This window comes from Tachysurus vachellii, chromosome 5 (assembly GCF_030014155.1).
Source record: "Tachysurus vachellii isolate PV-2020 chromosome 5, HZAU_Pvac_v1, whole genome shotgun sequence".
NCBI classification, from domain to species: domain Eukaryota; kingdom Metazoa; phylum Chordata; class Actinopteri; order Siluriformes; family Bagridae; genus Tachysurus; species Tachysurus vachellii.
In genome coordinates, this window is record NC_083464.1 from 21845642 (window position 1) to 21867430 (window position 21789).

A 21789-nucleotide genomic window follows, 5' to 3' on the forward strand; every position below is an offset into this window, starting at 1 on the left:
AGTAGCTTTTATTGCATCACTGTATGCTCAAGAGAGAGCAAACAAAAATTGTAAAACTTTTTTTTAGACAGCCAGTTTAAGGTATGACCCATTATGCCACTTGGGGGGGTTAAAGGTGGTTCAGGCTGCGCAGACCCTTCAGGTGGTCTGCAAATGAAATGCAGGCTGGTCTGACCTTTCAGCAGGACCGCTAACACACCCCATATGTTCCATCAAGGCTGTGTAGGAACAGTGGGGGGTTGACCAGGAGATTTATGAGATATAACTACATAGGCCAAATGGCCAGGCCTAACACAATCAACGCTGAAGCAGTGACGTGATCGAAAAACATGTTTAGAAACTAACCTGGACACAAGCAAAACAGATACTTGGGTTGCACATGACTCCTGCCATGCTTCTGGTAGGATCATCAATAGTAACCAGATGGAAGGGGCTAAACAGATCCACTATAGAGTCTAACATTGGCATAAACCATTAAGCAGCCTTAACCACATTCTGCACAGTCTCAATTATGGATGATTTATAAATCCATTTATAACTGGCAATGTAATTAGAAAGCATTTAGGCTATAAAACCTAATATGATTGGCATATGGTGGCAAGAAGCCACAACTAAGTGTGTGTGTGTGTGGGTGTGTGTGTTTATGCATGTGCGTGTGTGTGTGTGCGTGCGTGTGTAGGAAAGGAATATTTGACAGCTTTGACCTTGTGGGGACATTAGAGACATGGGGCCCCATTAGGAAATCCATTTTGTTACAGAAACGAACATTATTTTACAAAAATTAAACAGCAAAAGTTTTGGTAACCAAAAGTTTGATTATGAGGCATAATACAGTAGCTTGCTTTAATTTATATATCAATGAAAAGAGTGAAAAGTGTGTGTGTGTGTGAGAGAGAGAGAGCGAGAGAGAGAGAGAGAGAGAGAGAGAGAGAGAGAGAGAGCGGGAGAGAGAGAGAGCGAGCGAGAGAGAAAGAGAGAGAGAGAGAGAGGGAGAGAGAGAGAGAGAGAGCGGGAGAGAGAGAGAGAGAGAGAGAGAGAAAGAGAAAGGGAATTTGCCATTTTTTTTTTTAATTATTGGAAATAAAAAATCGTAAAAAGACGATAAACTAGAAAAAACTTAAACAGGCCATGGAGCACTTTGCCACAAATTCCCATCATTTGAACATATGAACCCAAGTGATCATGGCAGAATCCATTACAATCCGTTTCCACATACATTACTGTAACAAACAGAGCATCATATTACTCACCTATGCAGGCATGGACCCTTACTGAGAGTTGTGTTCGTAGGATTATACTGTGCTTTTTGCCTCTCCTGAAACAGAAGGCAGAATGTGATTGTATAAGCAATACAACAGAAAGTGCAATTATAATAAAAAATATAATTACAATGTGGATATTTTTTCAAAATGTCCTGTATCTAAATAATGAACAATAAAGATTTTTCAACTTTTCAAACCTTCTTTATATTTCAATCACTCAGGATGTTTGTGATTAAACTAAAGACTTTCTTATCCCACACAAATTCCATACATTCCCAAAGCCTAGTGATGTATAAACCTGGCTTAAATAACATATCATGATGAAGCATCCTCGGCAGTGTGCTTTTATGACGCCCAGCCTATTTAGGACACCTGTTTCCTGTTCGATCCATCACTACTGTTTGTATATCTATTTCCTCGTTTATCTTCTTCATTAAGATTTTTTTTTTCTTCATTAAGTCTTGTTTTATTATATTTAATTTCACTTTGCATTTGTATCCTTCACTTCACATTATTTGTGTAGATCCTTGAATAATATGAATGATAATGATGATTTGTTTAATTACTAGAAACTGATCAACGAGCAAAAAAAAAAAACTATCACAATCCAACCATCCTGTGTGAGTAAAAGTACAATAACACCTCTGTCTAGTTCAGGATACCTGATTCCTTTTGTTACGTCTGCTCTTATTTTAGGGTCAGTTCTGGCCGAGCTTCTCGCCTTGGGGGAACGTACCCATGTGTGGGCTTGAGTGTCAAATTCATGACCTTATGACAGCCTGGACCCTGCTGATTTCCTATGACTTCTTTATTGCTGCTTAAAGAGGCTCAGAGGGAAGCCAGGCAGACTGAGAATACTGAACAAAAGCTTTGACACTTGTGAAAGCTAATCTATATACAGACTGTGCTTCACTATACATGGAAATGATTTTCAGTAAAAAAAACTGTAAACAAGTACATCACACAGATATGAGTTCAATTTTACTGCCGCTATATGAAGTTCCAAAAACTGGAATTGTAACAAATTGAATGCAATATGGAAATAGTTATAGCTAGGGGCATTACTGCACCACAGTGACCTCAAATGAAGCTTCCATAAATTAGACCACGGAAAATACACTGATGCAAAAGCAAACAAAGGCGCTATCATTTGAACATGGACAAGAAATGGGATCCTGGACACAAATGGAACAGGATACCACGAATCATTACTATATGCATATCAACATACAGTACATTCAGCTTTGCCACTAAAGTTTCACAGATGATTGGACCACCGGGCTTTCACAAAATTGCTGTATTATGCAGGCTGTGCCCCAGGAAAGATGTTAGGCAGTCGGCTTGGCAGTATGCCAGATGCGGTATTGCTCACTTTGAAAGAATCCAGGACTGGACTCATTATTGTGTTACATCAATATACGCACAAACACTATCACATAGACAGATGGACAGATAGATGCACTCCATAAACAAAAAAACAAGATGCTAAAGATACAAACAGAAACACAAGACTCAGACCTATATAATTCCTTAAACACCAGCCTCACAGCTAGGGTATGTACTCATGGCCTTACCTAAAGCAACATGGCACCAGTGTGCAATATAATCCCAGTGCAGTTGCAGCTAATCAGTAACTCGATCTATTTGGTAATGAACTTTGTGTTTCTTCATGCTTGCAACATTATCCCAGCTACTAACCAAAAGCTGGGTTCTCATTGCCCCTGCACAGTCATTATCAAATTAAACAGCGGGGTTTACATTATGCATGAGACACCCCAAGGAAATCATTATCGTAATTGAATGTTTTAAGCAAGAACTGAAGTGAATATGCGCTATGACTATTGAGCAAGATAGAGGTAAACGAAAAGTTTAGATAATCCGGAACAAAACTTCATTTTGTCCTTGAATTACATGAACAGGAGGTCCATGATCTTTGGGATATACATCCCAAACAATCAAACTGTATGATGAATATGGCAAAATGTGATAAACAGTGTATCATCTGCAGACTTCCTTGCTTGTGGCTTAGTTGGATTTAAGCCTCATTCTTTTGCCAGATGACTCAGGATTTTTCCATTCTTTTAGCACATGCTTGTGCGAGTCGAATAAACCAGACATGCTTACTTTGTTCCTTGCAACTGAATCGCTCCTCCAACCTGAAATCTTTTTTATGGCAAGGAGGAAAAAGTGCTTTGTTTTGAGGAGAACAAGCTCAGTCCTGCTCGACCTTATCATCCAAAAATAGTTCCTACTCAACGCATAGAAACGAGTCGAAGGATGTTGAATCATTTTTATCTCGATTTTATCTATCATGAAAGAATGCCATGTTAGACACAAACAGATATTACGCTAAGAGCATGAACATGAAGATCATGTAGTTATTACATGGCTGATGGAGCAAAGTTTTGCTCCTGGATTGGCTAAAAAAATGTGCGGTGAGAAAAGAGCAGAGGCAAGCAGCAGCCTCTTGCCCCCGAGATAGCCGGCACACTACTTTTTATTTATACTCATAAACCTCTCTGGCTTAATCCAGGCCCCATGCGGTCTCTCCTGGTGTGTGTGGAGACTTGCCAGACAGCCTCTGCGCGATGCCTGTTTTTTTTGAGTATCACCCGCCTGTTTATAGATATCGCCTATACAGCCCCAATTAAATAGGCAGAAAAAGTATGAAACAGGGACAGAAAGACAAAGTAGTCAAGAAACAGAAACTGAGTGAAAACGAACACCAGTACAATTCAAAACCATCCATTTCTCCATTTCAGCCTTATCTACAATGGACAAATTTCAGACCTGGAGGTGAGGTTTTTCAATTCAAAAACAACTGATCTAGCTCACTTGTTTATTAGTAGATGTGTTAGAGCAGACCGTGCTAGACCCCCAATGCCTGAACTAGTCTATTAAATGGCAGAGAAAAATTCCTCATGAAACACGACTGACTCCGAAGGGATCATATATACCATACTCATGCTTATGATGGCCAAAGCTGGCACATTTGTTTTTTCTACATTACATCTTTAATACTGTAGCTTGGAGAAGGCTCATGCTTGCTTAGGCTGAGTCAACACTATTTCCATCATATTTATAAATTTATATACGGATTCTGTGCTTTATTATGTAAATATATTTACATACAGACCAGCAAGCAAAACTACCTGAATATACATGGTGACATTTTATACAAGAGTTTTGTTCACATCACATACTAATCCAGTCTTGTATAGACTACTGACTCTATGTGAACGCTTTAAAATCATCTTGAAGCATCGTTTTCAACTTGAATAACAGGCCAATACCGACACTCACACTGAGGCTATATAATATTGAAATTTTTCCCAACCACAGCATGAAGATCATCGTTACATGGTAGAATAAGCATTGCATTGTATGCAATATCCTCCCTTCAAGATACTGTAATCGTACAATGCTTTGGGTAAACTAGCCATAATCATCGTTGTCGTTTGTATTTTGTCCAGCTAGAATGACAGCATTTTATGTGGACAATGCTGACGCAATGCCCAACATTGTATGGTACGGCTATGGAAAACACAGTATCAGTTCATCTCTAATAATCAAGTTTTGGACCAAGCTGGGGAAAAATTCTTCTTGGCAAATGTGTATGGTAATAATGTATTCTGTATAACAAATTTTCTCTGTATCTCCCCTAGTTTCCTAGATTGCTAGTTTCCGTCCCATCAGCAATCAATCCCCAGCCACCAAGGTCTCAGAGGACAGAACACAGCAGTTGCATGGATATACTCACAACCTCATTGTTTCCACATTTTCAGCCGTTGTACCTTTTGCCTGCATTTACTACTGTAAAAAAGGGATGAATCTACTGCTCCAGCTGAGCATTGAGTGTCGTTCTACCTCTCTATCCATGTAATCCACACAAATATTCTAAGCTTTCCCATTAAAGGAACTAGGCATCACTCCAGGGCCAGAGGCTAACCGTTCCCGACGACAGCTACTCCAGCAAACCAGCCAGGAAAAAACAGAAGTGATTTCAGAGGGAAGGAAAAAAAAAAGAAAGGGAAGAAGAATAGAGATATTCTGCTATTATTCAATAATTTCCAGAGTTTTATCTCAGTAGACAAGACAGAGTGATTCTCTGCAATGTGCTGAAGCTTCGCCAATATAGAGTCAACATTAACAATGACACAGAATTAGAGATGTGGCCATGAGTCACTGTTGCTGACGGATCTCTGCGATGCTGTGGTGGGGTAGTGCTTAAGGCCTCAAACCCTCTACGACATGGATATATCTACCTTGCTGAATGAGGCATAAGAGGATATTTCCTTAATCAGGTCCCAAAATGACTACATATGACTGAGGCGCTTGTGGAATGCAACCTGTAATCTGTATCTGTTACCCATGATCCTCTCTGAAGAAGAGAGTCCTAGTTTTCAAGGAAAGATCCTAGCCTTGGGATTTCTAAAAAGACTTCACTGTCCTTCACAAAAAAGATGCTTTTACTTTACACACCACTTTTAATACAGAAACGCTGGAACAATATTTCAGTAATTCTGAAACAAATCGCACGAGATAGCAACTGGAAGAAAGAAAAGGTCAAAGTGGTCTGATTTAACTGCGTAGTTCATCATATTTTAGACTCCGTAGTCATAGAACACAACAGTAGTAAATGGTGGGGGCTGTAAACTTGAGCTTATCCAGGCTATAAAAGCACTGTGTGCTGAATTACCCTGTTATTAACAGTAATGCAGTCCTTCTCTCCTCTCTACAGCCCACTCAGACACTCTGCATGGGTCTAGAGAGAGACAGAGCGAGACGTAGAGCAAGAAAGAGAAGACTTGGCACTGCCCTGTTTCTGCTAAAGGGGCACATATAGAGGTTGTTGAATTCTGCCTCTTCTCTGTGCTCCAGCACTTCCATTTTCTCTCTAAGCCTTTGGTCTTTAACATTGAGTTTGATCCAGTGAAAACACAATGGCATTGGACAGGGCCGGCTTCTACGTTTACATAAATATATCGCCGAATACCTGTGGTCTTGTTGAATAACGGGCTCACTTGCCAACAGCGAGTCTGACATTGACGGTGGTAGACGTATCCTGGGGGTTGTGTCAACTCGATGGTTAGAAAAGATAACTGGGAGCATCTAATAAAACACATTTTCACTCTGTATGCTGTGAGCTTTATGACTTTTTCTATCAAATGTATTCTTCAAGCCACTTCCACTGTATTTGCCTGTAAGCTATATACAAATACCAAAATAAATCCCTGACTTTACCCCAAGGATTAAACGGCAATTTAAAGCCATTTAAAACCATGATTAAGGTTTAAGAATATCGTTCTTTCTTGGAGTTCATTAACTGATGTCATTATGACCCGAACTATTCCGGGCTCCTTAATGTGGACATGACACTACTTTAACTCTTGTCGATCGAGCCGGGTTTTTTGAGAGTCGATGGAAGAAAGTCTGTCGTGTAAAGTCTGTGGTATGGCTGGAACGTGTCTTGAGATAGTTAGGGCATTTTGATAGCCTTCGCAGAAAAATTTCATAATGTCTCTAGAGAGCAAAAGTGTTTTAGCGGTTGAGCTTGATGTAAACCACAGGGCAGGTATGCAGACTAAACTGAAATGTTTGCTTATGGTTATACCAGGACGGCTAAGCAACAAATATTTTGCAGCCCCCTGAGCCTTTAGATGATTTAATTCAATACAATTTTTGTATAGCACTTGTAACAATAGATATTTGAATCAAGAGCCATAACGACCAAGCCATAGATGACAGAAACATGAGATGATATAAAAAAGACAATGAGATAAACCAGGCTAAAAAGGACACCCGTTCTCTTCTGGGTGACAATGGATTGTGAGTTTATAAAATATTCCTCTTTTACTCTTATACACATGAATGCCATAAATATAGTATGAACATATCATGAATAAGAGTCCTCGAATATGCACTTAAAAATCTTTTATGATTACAGCAGCAGATCACAGGTACTATAAGTCTATTCATACTTATAACTAGAAACCTCTGGAAAGAACAAATACTATTATATGTCATTCTTGCCCTGTCATACTGTACGCATGCGGTAGGAATGTTCAGGACTATCTGGTGCTAAATGTTTTATATACAGCAAAGGCCAAGGCAAGTAATTACTTCAGTCACTTAACGTGAACCAAGTTTGGCTAGCATTAAAGATCTTGATTCCTAATAGAATCGAATTAGCCAGTGAAGTACAGCAAGATGGAAATGAATACAGATCCTTGTGGCTGGGGATTTGAAAATCTTGGTGAAAAACAATGGTCGCATTGTCGTGACCCTTGTCCCAGGGTCCATGTATACCTCAGAGCCTTCACATCCAATCAGAGATCTGATTACGATACTGCAACGGCTCACAGATCAGACCAAAACTCTTGAGTGGTTTATTACAGCACGGAGAATTTGAATACCTCATGCTTAACATCTACTGTAATATTAAACCCCATGTAATAACGTGTAAAACCAAACCCCGGTTTTCTATGGGTGTCTTCCAAGGAACTTTTTTTTTTTTCATAAATAGCTGATACAATGCTGGGATGTTAGGAATGTTATTTAACAGTTTGGAACTCATTATGGGTCTTAACTTGTAATAAGAAGGCTTTTGCATGCATTAACATGTAATTCTTTAGACAATGATGTATAGCATAACTAATTATTCACTGCTTAAATACACTTTATTATAAAATAGACTGCACACTTCTGGAAACATTTTGCTGGCTAGATGATTACGCTGGCCCAAAGAGAGGATCGAAACCTTAAATAGGAATGTGAAATATTACAACCTTTTTTTTTTTTTTCCAAACATGTGTTACATATTATAGGATATGCTATAGATAACTCGGTCAAAACAAAACAGCGCTTACCCTCCATCCTCCTGGAAGCCCTCCAGCTCATCTTTCTGCTCTGCCAGAGTAGAATCCAGATCCAGGTAGCTTCCATTATGAGATAGCTGTAGAGCACAGTCATCGAGCTGCAGGAAGGAAAAATGCACATACATTCCATAAGATTTTTCCACAAGCTTTTTCTGTACAAGATCTGTACAAATGTGCACCTTTAAATAAGCAAAAGAATTTTATTATAGCAGCGAAGATGCAATACCCTTTAAAGCTGCGAGGATCAAGCTATCTTCTCGGCTTCTTTTTATAAGCATTTAATTAATGGAATTGTTTTATAAGGAAAATTCGGGCAAAACACTGTCATAAAAATTGGCGTGTTGGGCCATTTGCTCTATCAGTGGAGTGCTTTACTTGTTAGGGTCATATTTCATCTGTATTGCATGCTGTCAGTAATTGGACATTATGCTTGTTGTCTTGTTACACAAACGTTCAGAACTCCCATAATCACTAAACCTCTCCTAGAACTGAAGCTAATTCACTACTCAAATCCATAGGGTTTAGTTTCATGCATGCTTGCTGTTGTCTCTTTGTTTTTGCTCTCTGGTCCTTTTCATTGGTTGTATTAGCTATGTTCTACCTTGTTGCTCATATTTATTTGTTTATCATTATATTATTTTACGTTTTTCTTTCCTATTGTTTTGTTTCTACCATTTTTCCTCACGTTTGCTTTTGTAGTCATCTCCAACCGTATTGTAAAAATCTTGTTTGTACAGTGTGTAAAGATGGTTTAAGGGGGAATAACCAAATACAATGGCAGTCAAAAGATGATTAACCCAACTATTGGCTATAAAATGAGGAAGTTACAGTGCTCAGTCAAATATCTTAACCCGCCTGAGTCTGAGTCCTCTCAAGGTTTCCAGTTTCTAGTTCCTAGCAAGTTTCGGGTTTTTCCTTGCCACCATCACCTCTGGCTAGTTGTGAAAAAAAATCTAAATCATCTATTTTTATATTTCTGTAAAACTGCTTTGTGAAAATGTCCATTGTTAAAAGAACCGTATAAACGAAAGAAAACTGAACTGAACTGAATTCTTTACTACATTGTTAAGTCAAGCCCTTTATTGGTGATTGGTGCTCAATGTAAGTCTATATTTTCCACATAGATATTTGTACCAACTGTAAGACAAATATATGTTGTATGTATCCTAGAGACACAGCTTTCTTTTACAGACAAACACCATTTATTTGAAATAAATGAAATAAATCTAGATCTGTCTGAAACAACAATAAAACCAAAATAATAAACAAAAATCTAAAGTCACTAACATTGTCCGATTTCACCTATATATATTTCTTAGATTTTCTAATTTTAAACAACATAAATTCAGTCATTTATTAATTGTTGATGTTAAAACTTTTGCTTGGCAGATTCAGGAACCTCACTCACTAAATCTTTTTTATTTATCCTTTGTTATCCTAGTGGTTAAGCTGCCGTCACTCCACAAGCTTCAAAAAACGCCCCTTTATCTAAACTTAATGTGCAAATGAAGTGATTTATCACATGTGAAGGGAGTGTTGTGAGACATCAAACCAGGTTTGCTCTCATGAGGTCTGCTCTTAAGCTCTACCGGGCCCCTGCTGGAGGTAGGGCCTGCTTGTTGACACTCAATTACGGCCCAATGATAGGATTTGAAGCCTCCCATGGGGCTTGAGTTAGAGTGCAGTGTGATCTGTCAATCAACAAGTTATTCAGGTCAGCCCCAATTTTAAACACGCTAATTATACACACATACACAGTTCCAGCCCTGAGCTCCCCTGGCCTGGACAAGCCTAGTGGTTGTCCGAGCAAAGCCAAGCCCCTGGGACGGGTAAGAATATCCTCAACGTGCTGTTAATATGCGGGAGTTTATTTAAGCTAACATGTCTAGAATACCTCGCAGGTCATCTCTCAATGGTCCAGTTCCTGACCTACGTGCAGCCTTTCATTCTGGTGCGTCATGCTTAAAAACACTTGTTGGAGTTTGCATTTGAGCTATTACTGCAAAATGATGTTATGCCAACCTTATCTACAGTCTAGCTGACTTTCCAGGTGAACTTTCATTCAGACAGTGGAATGTCTAGATATTAGGAGGTAAAAAGTACTGTCTGGGTCATCTCTCATAGCGCAACTCATTGCTTTTTCAAATAATAAAAATATAAAAAAATAAAAATCTGCGTAATATTAAATGACAATGATTAATATTAAATTAAATGATATCCATGACTGATTTCAGTCCAGCGCTGGGTATGAACATAGTTCACTGTGTGTCTGTCCCTAAGGCACTAATGTAGACTGTCTTAAGGAACAGAATGTGAGCTTCATGGTAATAGGATTAACGGCCATATTCCTGAGAGCGCTGGACAAAACTTGTCACTCCTGGACAAACCAAAGTCAGAACAGAGCGACCTGAAAAGCCAGAGCAGCCAAATTTATATTTCTTTTTGTATAAATTTTTTTTTATAGTTTTTTGTTTATCATAAAAACCCAGTTCAAACAATAAAAGTTTAAGTTCTTCAAACTTCTGAAAGTCCATGCAATTTTAAAAAAAATAATGAAAATTGTACAAATTTGTCATTTATTATTATACCAGACCACAAGGCTTGAACCTTAAGCCCCTGATATGACAATAGTTAATTAATAGACTTAGTCTAATATGTTATTGTTTCCATAGGCACAATTTATTAACAGAAACCTATAGGGCAGATGTGCCACATATAATCAACAATAAAAATTATAAACGTGATATTTTACAAAGACAATCAATGATATTGTGAAGCTTTGTGAAAATGAAGACGTTTATTTAACATTAAGAAAGGTTTTCATGACAGATGGATTTGTGCTTTCGGTTTGCTTGGTAACATGATAAACCTCAAGAAAAAAAAAAAACACCTTGGTGAGGAAATGGCTGTTTATAGTTGTTATAATGCAAGTGATAACATGAATTAGCTTGTTTTGCAGACATTCCATAACATTAAATGTAATTATAAATGGATGACATCATTCTTTACCAAATACATAAATTGCAAGTGTTGCAAAATTACTGCGGTATAAGAGGAATGAAATGTTCTGATGGTGGAAAATAATCAAATTCATGGTGGCAACGGGCTGCATTACACCAACGCATAACCGATTTTTTTTTTCCCTATAACATCAATCCATGTTGTGTATGTTTATTGTATTCTAGTTTGTTGCGTCCTAGTGCAGAAACCGGTGTCTCAGGTAAAGAAAGCATACTAAGTGAAAAGGGTGTCACTTTCTTGCTTGAATAAAGAATATTTTGGTGGGCGATGTCATTAAAGCAAACAAATGTAAAACAAGCCCAAACCTCAGCTGCATTTTCTGCTGCTCTGATGTGGTTCAGCATCCTGCTGCATGAATTGTAGTAACTTAATTAAAAGCAGGGAAGAGAGAGGATGCTAACTGGTAAAGCCATTAGAATGCTTTGATCCCTACAGTCACTAGGACTATGTGTGAGAACAAGGTGGTGCTGAGACTCTAGATCACATTTAAGTATCTAAGAATGATAGTAGTTTAGTGTCTTGTTATTTTTTTTTTTTTTCAGAAATGAGAGACCATATCCTTAAGCTCTTGTTCTGCAGTTGTCACATGTAAATTTTCTAATCATCAGGTAAAAGCACTGACCAGAACACGGACTCCTGACTCCTGAAATTACAGTACGGATCCTGAAAGAACAGGAAATCCAGACAAGTGAGCCAAAGCTAGCCCGACTATATTTAAACGCCTATGAACGGGCATGCTTGAAAGAGGTAGGGAAAGGGTGTGGCATGAAAATGAGCATTTAAGAAGAAGCAAAAACAGAGACAAATAGCAATCTCATTCACCCCATCCCTCAGCTCAGTAGTCTCTGTAGACCTGCTTACATCATAGACTTAAGTCTTTTAACTTGGAACCATTTCTACATTTAACACCTAAGTGTTTGATGTAAGCAATATAATTTGTAGACAACAGATTGCAATTATCAGTTTATAACTAACACCAGCCTTTAGGAAGTCTGAACTGACATTACGTTAACCAAGGACTACAAAAAATATCCGTTAATAATGTTGACAAGTAGCCGAATGGTAAAGTATATGTTGCTCAGTTTATAAGGCCATTACATTAGGTCCTTAGACTGAAGTGTTGCACTTCTTTCTCCTGCCAAGACACCCATGCTTGTATTTACAACTTCATGAGTCCAAAAAAAACTGGCTGCTTCCTCATGGCTTGGCAAAGTAATTTAGTAGGGAAAAAACCCAGCCACCTAATCTATTTTCCCTTTTTTCTTCCTGGAGAATCCAGCTGTGCTCCATCGGTCGCAGTCTGACCCAAATATTTCAGTGGTGGAAACCCAACGCAGGTAGTTTAGGTTACCAAACAGGCCCTGAATGAACAAGGAACAGCGATAAGCATCAGTCTGGGAGTCAGACGTGGAGTTTCACACTGTGCTACAACTGAGGTTTAGCTCTGCTTGATTGGGCCAGAACAGCGTCAGAACAGTTGGATCTATCCAAACAGTAGGGTCAATCAAAAGAAATGCACAAAAGTCCCAACCAGATGAGTGACAGAGCAGCAAAATGCAGGAACTCTATTTTGTGTGAAGCAACTGTACTACTTTTATTTGTTCAACTCATGCTTTGCTTACATTGGATGGTGTTTATCTAAATCTCTTTAAAAGATTGTGGAAGATTTGTCTGCTTCAATTTAATCATTTGAACCAGTGGTATACAGTTTAATCTTCACAGACACCTCACACATTTGGAGAGAAGCCACAGACAGTCTTGAAAGAGTGCGAAGGAAAGGCTAACATATTAATCTGAAAGCAAACAACCATTAACAGGATAAGAATATAGTCATTAACACAACTGATTCCTGTGGGAATATACAGTTTCCTGGTCAAAGCAAGCAGTCAGTAGGAGACCATTGGTAGATGGGACACCCACCTTTACCCGTAATCTTTAAGATACGAATGTGACTAGGTCTAAAGGGCTTGCGACATTAAAAACATCTTACCAGACGTTGCTACAGACGCAGAGATCAGCGAAAGAGCTTCTCGTGTGAGCACCTGGATTCATGGAGGCGATGATGTGTCCCCACCCAGATTGTGACCTGGTGACCTTGTGGCTACGAGACTGAAACTGAAGGCTAGACCTGGCCTTTTCCATCCAACCACAGAGCACAGCCTGAGGCCAGGACACACTAAAAATAAAAAGCTCACTGGGAAACAAGACTACCCTCCAAATCCACATGCTCAATCTCATCCTCAATTTAATCTCTAAGCAGCGCTTTTGCAAACATGAAGGCAAAATAAACCACAGCATGAGTTTGAAACTATAATGTATAATTTCGTATTTTTTTCTTTCTTTCTTTTTTTTTTGTTTACTTTTAGGCACTTTGTATTTTATTCTATATTATGCTAGTACAAATCTATTCTGACAGTCCAGTCAAAAGTTTACCCCTTACACGTTTCTTTGTTAAGGTTCAGCTGTTGCTCTTGTGTTGGATTTTGGAACAAACACATGTAAACTCTCCAAGTCCAAGCCAAGCCTACAAATATAATCACTGTCATGATTTTCAGCTCCAGAAATATTAAAGTGTGACACTGCGTCAAAAGCAGAGCTAAACAAAAGGATATTTTGCCACCACTAATTAGACCAAAGCAGACATAGTCATCTCGCCTTGCACAAAAAGACAAGCTCATCTCTTGTCCGCTGGCAATAATAGAGCCCATCCAAACATGAAGTTCACAATTAGCTCTCATTAAAATGCACAAGTGCTGTGGAAGGGACCACAACAGCAATCTTGTGTCCCTCAAAAGGACATGCTACGTCGAAGCCTGTGCATGAAACCCTGAGAGCTTTTTTTTTTTCCAAAAAGTGGCAAAAAAGCAGAGTAAAATGCCACAAAGCTGCAAAACCTCAACTCTACATAACAATGTCTAAGGCTAATCCAGTCTGCAGCCACAGACATGAAGGCCTAGCCTATATTTTACAGCATTTAACATAACTTCTCATTACTGCACTCTGTAATTTCAGTGAAATTCATGTGCAGACAGAAAAGGCTTCCTGAAAAAAAAAAAAAAAAAAAGGTCTCAGTGAAAGGCTGTATTCAATAAAAGATTCTATGTGTGTGCAGATGTGTTAAATCTCACACGTAGAAAGATATAATACTGTACGCTGGGCTGAAAAAAGACAATTATTGTTAACCTGATGATAGTAATTATCTTATTATACTGGGTTGGATACAGGGGCCGCTTCTGAAGCCGATTTCCGTTTAACAAGCCAATTAATGTTGCTCCCAGACCTTGTCAGTTCATTAACTGACCAAAACTGTTCCACAGCCCACATTACATACGGGTGAGTTCACTCTATCAGCATATAATTTATGATTCTTCAGTTTCACCTCATATTAACATTAGGAAGCAAAAGTGCAAGTACTTTATGACAATGTCCATGCACTTCTTTACGCAAATCATCTGCACTGGGAAGCATTCACAATTTGAATAGAGCCGTTCACTTAAGCCTTTCTTTTGTTCCACCTTTCCTTTTCACACACCCATAAAGCTTTAGCATACAGTGAACCAACACAGTTAGAATGTGTCATCTGAGGAGGGGGCTATTTCATAAAACACCACCTGGGAGAACCCTGAATCTGACCTTGATACTGAGAGAGACTCTCGGTTTACAATGTATTTTTTGGCGCATGCTATGAAGAAAGGATGTTGAGGATAAAACACACAGTCGGTAGGACGTCGGATGTATACCTATAGCAAGGAGAACAGAAAACAAAACAAAATAAAAAAAAAACAACTAGCCATGGGTCATGTAATTGCTAGCCTAACAAAAGCCCTAATTAAACTTTCCATGTCATGGAAAGCAGTGAAGAGTAAAAATAACTGCAGAGTAGCTATTACCTCTCAAGAGACAACAAACAAATATGGCAACCGTAGATTGTTTTCAGATCGACAAGGCCAACTGGTTCACTGACAAGCAGATGCTAAACGCTTAGCTATCGTGTGAGCTCATCGCATCGGCCTGCCTGGGCACCGCAGACCTTTTTCCTCTGCACTGCTCTGCTTTGTGTTAGCTGCATGATTCTCTATGCTGAGTGCTGAATTGCAGAGGATTGAGGATAGAAAATCTTTTTTTTACCATGTTTGGTTTGGGATGGTGCATTCTTAGCTGTTGCCAGCTTCTCATCTTTAGCAATTTTGAGAAGAAATGCTGAATTAGGAGACTACTGGTTAGCCAAATGAGTCAGATCCTGGTTGTGGTCAGAAAGAACAGAAGAGTTTAAGGAGGCATTATACAGTCTTTGGGTAACAGGATTAAAGAATCCTGCACAATTAGGTTGGGTGCAACATGTTGTGTATACTTGGCACGTAGACATTCAAGATTAAAGTTCCAAACTAATTTATTTATCAAACTAGATATGCTTTTCTTAAGGGTTTAAGTCAATATACAGTATAGCATCTACAGCAGATCACAAGTCGGTCAATGATGCCTTAATTCTTTAGCCCAAAGCCAAACCAAGATGACAGAGGATATGATTGGCTTTGGAAAGCACTCAAAAGCCTCAACTGAACACGGGGCCAAAGCAGTGCTGAAAATTCTCTCTCAGCAGCTTTGGAGACTAAAGATAAATGAACACAGGTGCTTGGCGTGTATATGTAAAATATAAACATATCAGCTGTGTGGAGCATGCAAATTCCCACAATCAAAAGGTCCTTTAGTGATATACTGTACTTAAGACTTCCCTCTCGAAACATTTGGAAAGTTGTTAATGATGTATCTGCCTCTGAAACAGAGATGTAGCCTACAACTAGGTGATGGTCACAAATTGGCACAAGGAGATAGAATGCATAGACATTTAAGGAATTACATCATAACCAAGACTTAGTGGGAAATATAAAGAACTGCAGTAGGGACGGTTTCCAAGTCTTTGCTATTTTCTCTGTGCATATAATAATGCATTTACTTTTACAGAATTTGTCAAATGCTGTTATCCAGAGGGACTTACATTTATCTCATTTATAAAATTTAACAGTATTAAGGGCCTTGCTCAAAGACCCGGGTAGTGACAGAGTAGTGATCCTGGGTTTGAAACATTCTTCAGCTCAATAGTCCAATGCCTTAACCACTAAGCTACCACTTTCTGATGCAGACAACCAAAGCATCTGGCCATGCTAGCTGCATCATGTCTGTTATTATCAGAAAATATGTGTCCGTGTGGGTTTCCTCTGGGATCCCCAATTTCCTCCCACCTCCCAAAAAAAATGCCATTGAGAAAATCTACCAAACTTAATTGCCCCAAATTGTGAATGTGTGTTGTGTGTGTGCTTGCATTGGCCCATGCTGGGCTCCCAGCTATCCATCCAAAATGATGATAAGTGGACATGCTATGACATGACCTGTAACTTCACAGCTAGAAAAATGGTATCTGCATGGTATCTGCATGACCATGCCAACTGTCTAACAAACATGGCAAAATGAGAAATCAGAAAAACCTTCATTTGGATCCTTTCCAATGTTGTGAGTGACTTGATACGCTACAAAGAATTTTGCGCCATATCTCAAGTTGGTACACCAGCAATGGAATGCAAATCCATTCCACTGCACAGCAACAACTCTGTGTGTGTCTGTTAGGTGAGATGTTATGAAGATTATCCCACTTTGAATTTTGGACATGCAACTGCATAATAGGAAGTGTTTCATTACGGTGTGTGTAAGACTCACAGCATGTTCTGACTCACAGCAACTTTTCTCTCTCTATGTAGAGGACAGTGCTAGAATTCCCCATTCCAGAGGGATTTTTTAAAGAATTTACCAATACTGACAAAGTGATGCTATATAATGACTGGTCGTTATGGATATGTCAATCACCTAGCAAGGTATGCTCGTCTAACAACCTGGATAGCATTAATAGAGTCAATGACAGCTGGAGATTCCTGAGTGTATGGACATCACATACTTCTACCACCCAAGCATGGCCCTCAGCTGCCGAGCATTCCACATGGCCACAACAGCACCACTCCTAAACCAAGCTCACGAAATAATGCTTTGTTTATGTGCTGAAAATGGTCTAGAATGGGACTGTAGTCAGAGAGTGGTTTGGATAAGAGCAGAGGTATTCTCGTGTGTGCCGAGTCCTTGGGCTATTTTGATTTGTTTATTCCAGGTAGCACAGTAAGGATACCTACAATAATGGAATACAAAAGATAACTATGATAGGACTTTACCCAAACCCACATAGATGTTCATATCATATCCCAATGAGTAACCTGCGATGGAGCAGTTGTTTATTTGGTAAGAGCAGTAAAAGTGAAACACTTCAACAACAACTGGTGTGTGGTCATGACTTGTACATTATGGATGAGAGCTGTTGATAGTTAAAGCCTAGTCGATGCGGTAGTGCCATGTGATACTGATATTCAACCTGAAACATCCTTGATCTATGAGAGTCCTTTAATTAAAAAAATAAACACATTCAGTAAACCTTTGAAATTCCTAAATAGGGTTTCTGTGGGTATTTTGATGACTCATGCTACCCCCCCAAAAAAATGTAAATAATCTTAGTCCAAATAATGAATCCTGTCTCACATCTTGAGTATGTTGTCTTAATATGGCAATGCATATTGCATGATCTATATAATGTTAATGACAATGTTATATCCAGGATATACTGTATATGTGCCAATTTCAGACTGCAGCATCTTGTGCTGCCTCTGCAGCAGTATTGTCTCCATCAGCAACTTCAGCAGAGATTCCTATATATTCTTCTCTCATCTTATCTCCACACGCTTTATTGATTGACTTATTGGACATTTATATTCACACATTATGCAATCAGGTCGCACTGAGAGTAAACAGATGTGTGATTACCTTCTGCGGAGCTTTGAGGAGTCTGTGCACTCCGGCGAGCTGGTTGATGAGCTGGATGTCCTCTCTGAAGGTGAAGAGCGGTGGTCGAGTAGGTTCCGGGAAATTGGTGCTGTTGAACGGATCGGTGTCGTCTAGAAACTGCACCCTGCACACAAACGTAGCCATGGTAGCCTACATCCATGCAAGGAGGCTTAGGAGTAAGTCCGCAAGTAAATGAGCGCCAGGGAGAAGGAGAGAAGGGTGGTGGAGAGGGAGAGAGGGGGAGAGAAGTCTTCGTCGCAGTGCGCGCTTATAGCGGCTTGCAGTAGGAAAGCATGCGTCAGGCGCGCGCTGTCATTACGCGGTGATCTGCGCGCTCCGTCCCGTCATCATATGTGCTGCAGGGATGAACCCGACATCCGCTATATATGTAAGTAAAAATACATGCAAAAAAAATATATATATATATGCATCTGAAATATCGCGACCCAATGGGCTCCCTTTGGGTCTCCTAAAGTTCTAGGAGTGGTTTAGTGTCCAGCGAGAAGCGAAGCTGGGTGTCCGAGGACATTGCGCTGAGACGCAGGAGGACAGACACGCAGGAGGAGGACAGACACGCAGTGAGTCTGCGGAGGAGAACTGCTGGAGTTTGGGACTCCGTGCGACTCAGGCCATCCAGCGAGCACAGACACAGCAGTACACTGAGCTTGTGCGCCCTCTCGTGGCTCTTGTGGATTTGTAAGACAGTAGCTGCACACACACACACACACACACACACACATACACACACACACACACACACACGCACCTCTCTCTCTCTCTGTCTCTCTCTCTCTCTCTTTAGGATTTTGAAATGAATCCAAACTTAAAGTAGCAGGTAGTCTGCTGTCTGCGCAAAGGAGCTATTTTTTCACTGCGCATGCGCACCGCTTTACATAGTGTAAAAAAGCCTTCATACGGGAGTGTGTGTGTGTGTGTGTGTGTGTGTGTGTGTGTGTGTGTTCTCGGTTGGTTGGCGTCTATTTTGGAATTTGTTAGTAAGTTTGGCATCAATCACAACCTTCAGGCATCCAGGCATAAGAATAAATAAAATTTTCACCAAAGGCATTTCAATATTTGGGATATTTTGCAAAATAAATAAATAAATAAATAAATATAAAAAAAGTGTTAATATCCCCTATTTATAGAGACTCTTACGGACTCCCTGTATTTCCAACCAGTATTTAATAAAGTCACAGTTTTTATTTGATCCTTAGACAAAAAAAACCTTCGAACTAAATAACCAAGAACCCCCTGTGACGTCATAGGGTGAATTGTATAAAAACTGTTTTAGAACGAAATGAAAACTGTTACTTTTCTATTTATGAATTAGTCTATATGTAACGAAGACGGTTTTGTGAACAATATTTAATCCCATGTGCAAAAAATAAAAAATATTATTCATGTCCGGAAATCACATCCTAATAATGAAACCACGTGCTTTACATGTTCAAATTTATTATATTAGGGTTTAACTTTCAAAAGTGTCACGTGGTTACTGTGATCCCCGAAGTTGGAATATCGCCTCCTGCTGGTCACACTTATTAAAGCCTGTCAGATATTCGCTATAAGAACATGTTCAAAAAGGCAGCAAAAGTGCATCATAGTTTTCATTCGCTTTCCTTTGATCAGGAACTTACTCACCCTGAATTAGCTCTGTGTCTGTCATTGATTGACAACTTCCACATAAGTGTCTGACACTTGAAAAGGAGGTATAAACACCATGATATACACCAGAAACATTTGCAATGTTAATCATGAATCAGAATGAAGAAGAGGTGTGATCTCAGCGACTTTGACCATGGCTTGGATGTTGGTACAAGTCGGGCTGGTTCAGAAACTGTTGGCTTACAGGAAATTTCACATGCAGCAGTCTCTAGAGTTTGGGGTGAATGGTGTAAAGAAAAATGCAGAAGCAACAGTTCTGTGGGTGGAAATACCTTCTTATTAAGAGAGGTAAAAATAAAATGGCCAGATTGGTTTGAGCTGCCAAGAAGGATATCGCAACGCTTTACAAGCAGAAAAGCATCTCAGCATGCACAAATAATCAAAGCTTTAAGTGGATAAGCTACAACAACAGAAGACAACATTGCGTTCAACTCCAGTCAGCCAAAAATAGGAATATGAGGGTATTCATGGGCACAGAGTGAACCAAACTGGACAGATGAAGTTAAGAAAAAAACTCTTTCTGCAATCTCCATCATGTCTCCCACCTGGTTTGGGCGAATCTGTACCTGTGATAGCCTCATATTCTTGTTCTTATCAGTAAGAAGAAACTAGTTTAATTTGTTCTCATCAACAAGGTGTTTCAGGTTGCAGACCATCCACTCACAGGATGCTGTTTGTTTTCTGCACCATTCTGGATAAACTCTAGAGACTGCTGTGTGAAAATCCTAGTCATCTGGTACCATAATAAAGTTACAGAGATAGCATTTTCCCCTTCTCTGATGTCTGATGTAAACAATACCTGATGCTGTTGAACTGTATCTGCATGATTTTATGCATTGTGCTGCTGCCACATGATAATAAGCAGGTGTTTTTTTTTTTTACAGAACTTTACTTGTGTAATACTGTAAAGAATCTATTATCTAATGAACTGAACTAATTATATTACAATGTGTGGCAGAAAAACAAAGAATAAAAATTGCATTTCATTATAGGTCAGAAAAGCCACCCATGTTGGAGATTTAGTGACTGTTTCAATGACTTAAAAAGGGGTGGGTGGGTTTGTCGATGCTTGAGAAGTTGTGCTGTGGTATGTAACCACAAAATGTGCAAGTGACATATGTAAACAAGTGTGAGCATCTCGATTTAATAACGAACAAGTGGACTAAGCAGTGAAAACGTCCCCCTTCTTCCACCGATGCAATTTAGGAGTTTTACTGTTTACTTTGTCTGATTTGAACACACAGCTGCTGTGGGTGGTCCCCCTTCACAGTGCCTGGGGTAAGCTACATCACTTCAGACAACAGCCATCACAGCTGTGTCACATAAAGTTTCAAGATTAAACTTTTCTCTGTCTTGCTCTGCTTGCTTAAAGTCTAAAAATACCCAAAGCAGGAAAATATAGGTTTTCATAATACAGGCTTTAATACAAATATTGACTTGGATGGGACAGAGTTTGAAGTCTTGGAGTGCAGCCTGAGTAGGAGATTACAGTACCCCCAGTGAAGACCTCACATGAGGAACATTTTATGGTATTACATAATGAGAGGAACACTGATCGTGGAGTAGAAACGCTGATTAGAAACAAAACAAAACAAAAAAATTATTACATTAAATATACGGGTATTTATTAGGGCTGTAAATCTCAGATTTCCACATGAAATGATATGATATCAGTTCTTAAGGAAGCATGTTCCGTATTTCACTACTGATTCTGTGTGATTTATTTAGTAGCCTCTGATTAAAATGTGACCACCTTTATTCAGAATCTGTGGTAAGTTGATGGGCAAATAATGATGTACAAAAATATTATTTTAAAAGCTATGTGGAAATTACCATTCTAGCTTTTTATGCATGAATTTAATAATATGAATGATGTATACAGGTTGTCTATCCTTCGCAAATAATTGATTTATATAACCATCCTAATTCTGTAGTAATTATCCTATACAGGGTTGCAAGGAGCCTGGAGTCTATCTCAGACGACTCGAATTACAAGACAGGGGACACCTTCGATGGGGTGCCAGTACACACACACACACACACACACACACACACACACAGGCAATTTGGAGATTTCAGGCAGC

At 39.2% G+C, this 21789-nt stretch overlaps 1 protein-coding gene across 3 annotated transcripts in view; it reads right to left on the reverse strand.

Moving 5' to 3' along the window:
- Positions 1-18184, reverse strand: part of fhod3b (formin homology 2 domain containing 3b) — a 119298-nt gene extending 101114 nt beyond the window's left edge. For all 3 annotated transcript variants that reach the window (XM_060870459.1, XM_060870458.1, XM_060870462.1), the window contains exons 1-3: positions 18020-18184; positions 8132-8238; positions 1251-1315 (exon numbers count right to left, since the gene is read on the reverse strand). In XM_060870459.1, the coding sequence (XP_060726442.1) occupies positions 1251-1315; positions 8132-8238; positions 18020-18184 (337 nt within the window). The remainder of the gene's footprint in view (positions 1-1250; positions 1316-8131; positions 8239-18019) is intronic.
- Positions 18185-21789: the final 3605 nt, after the last annotated feature.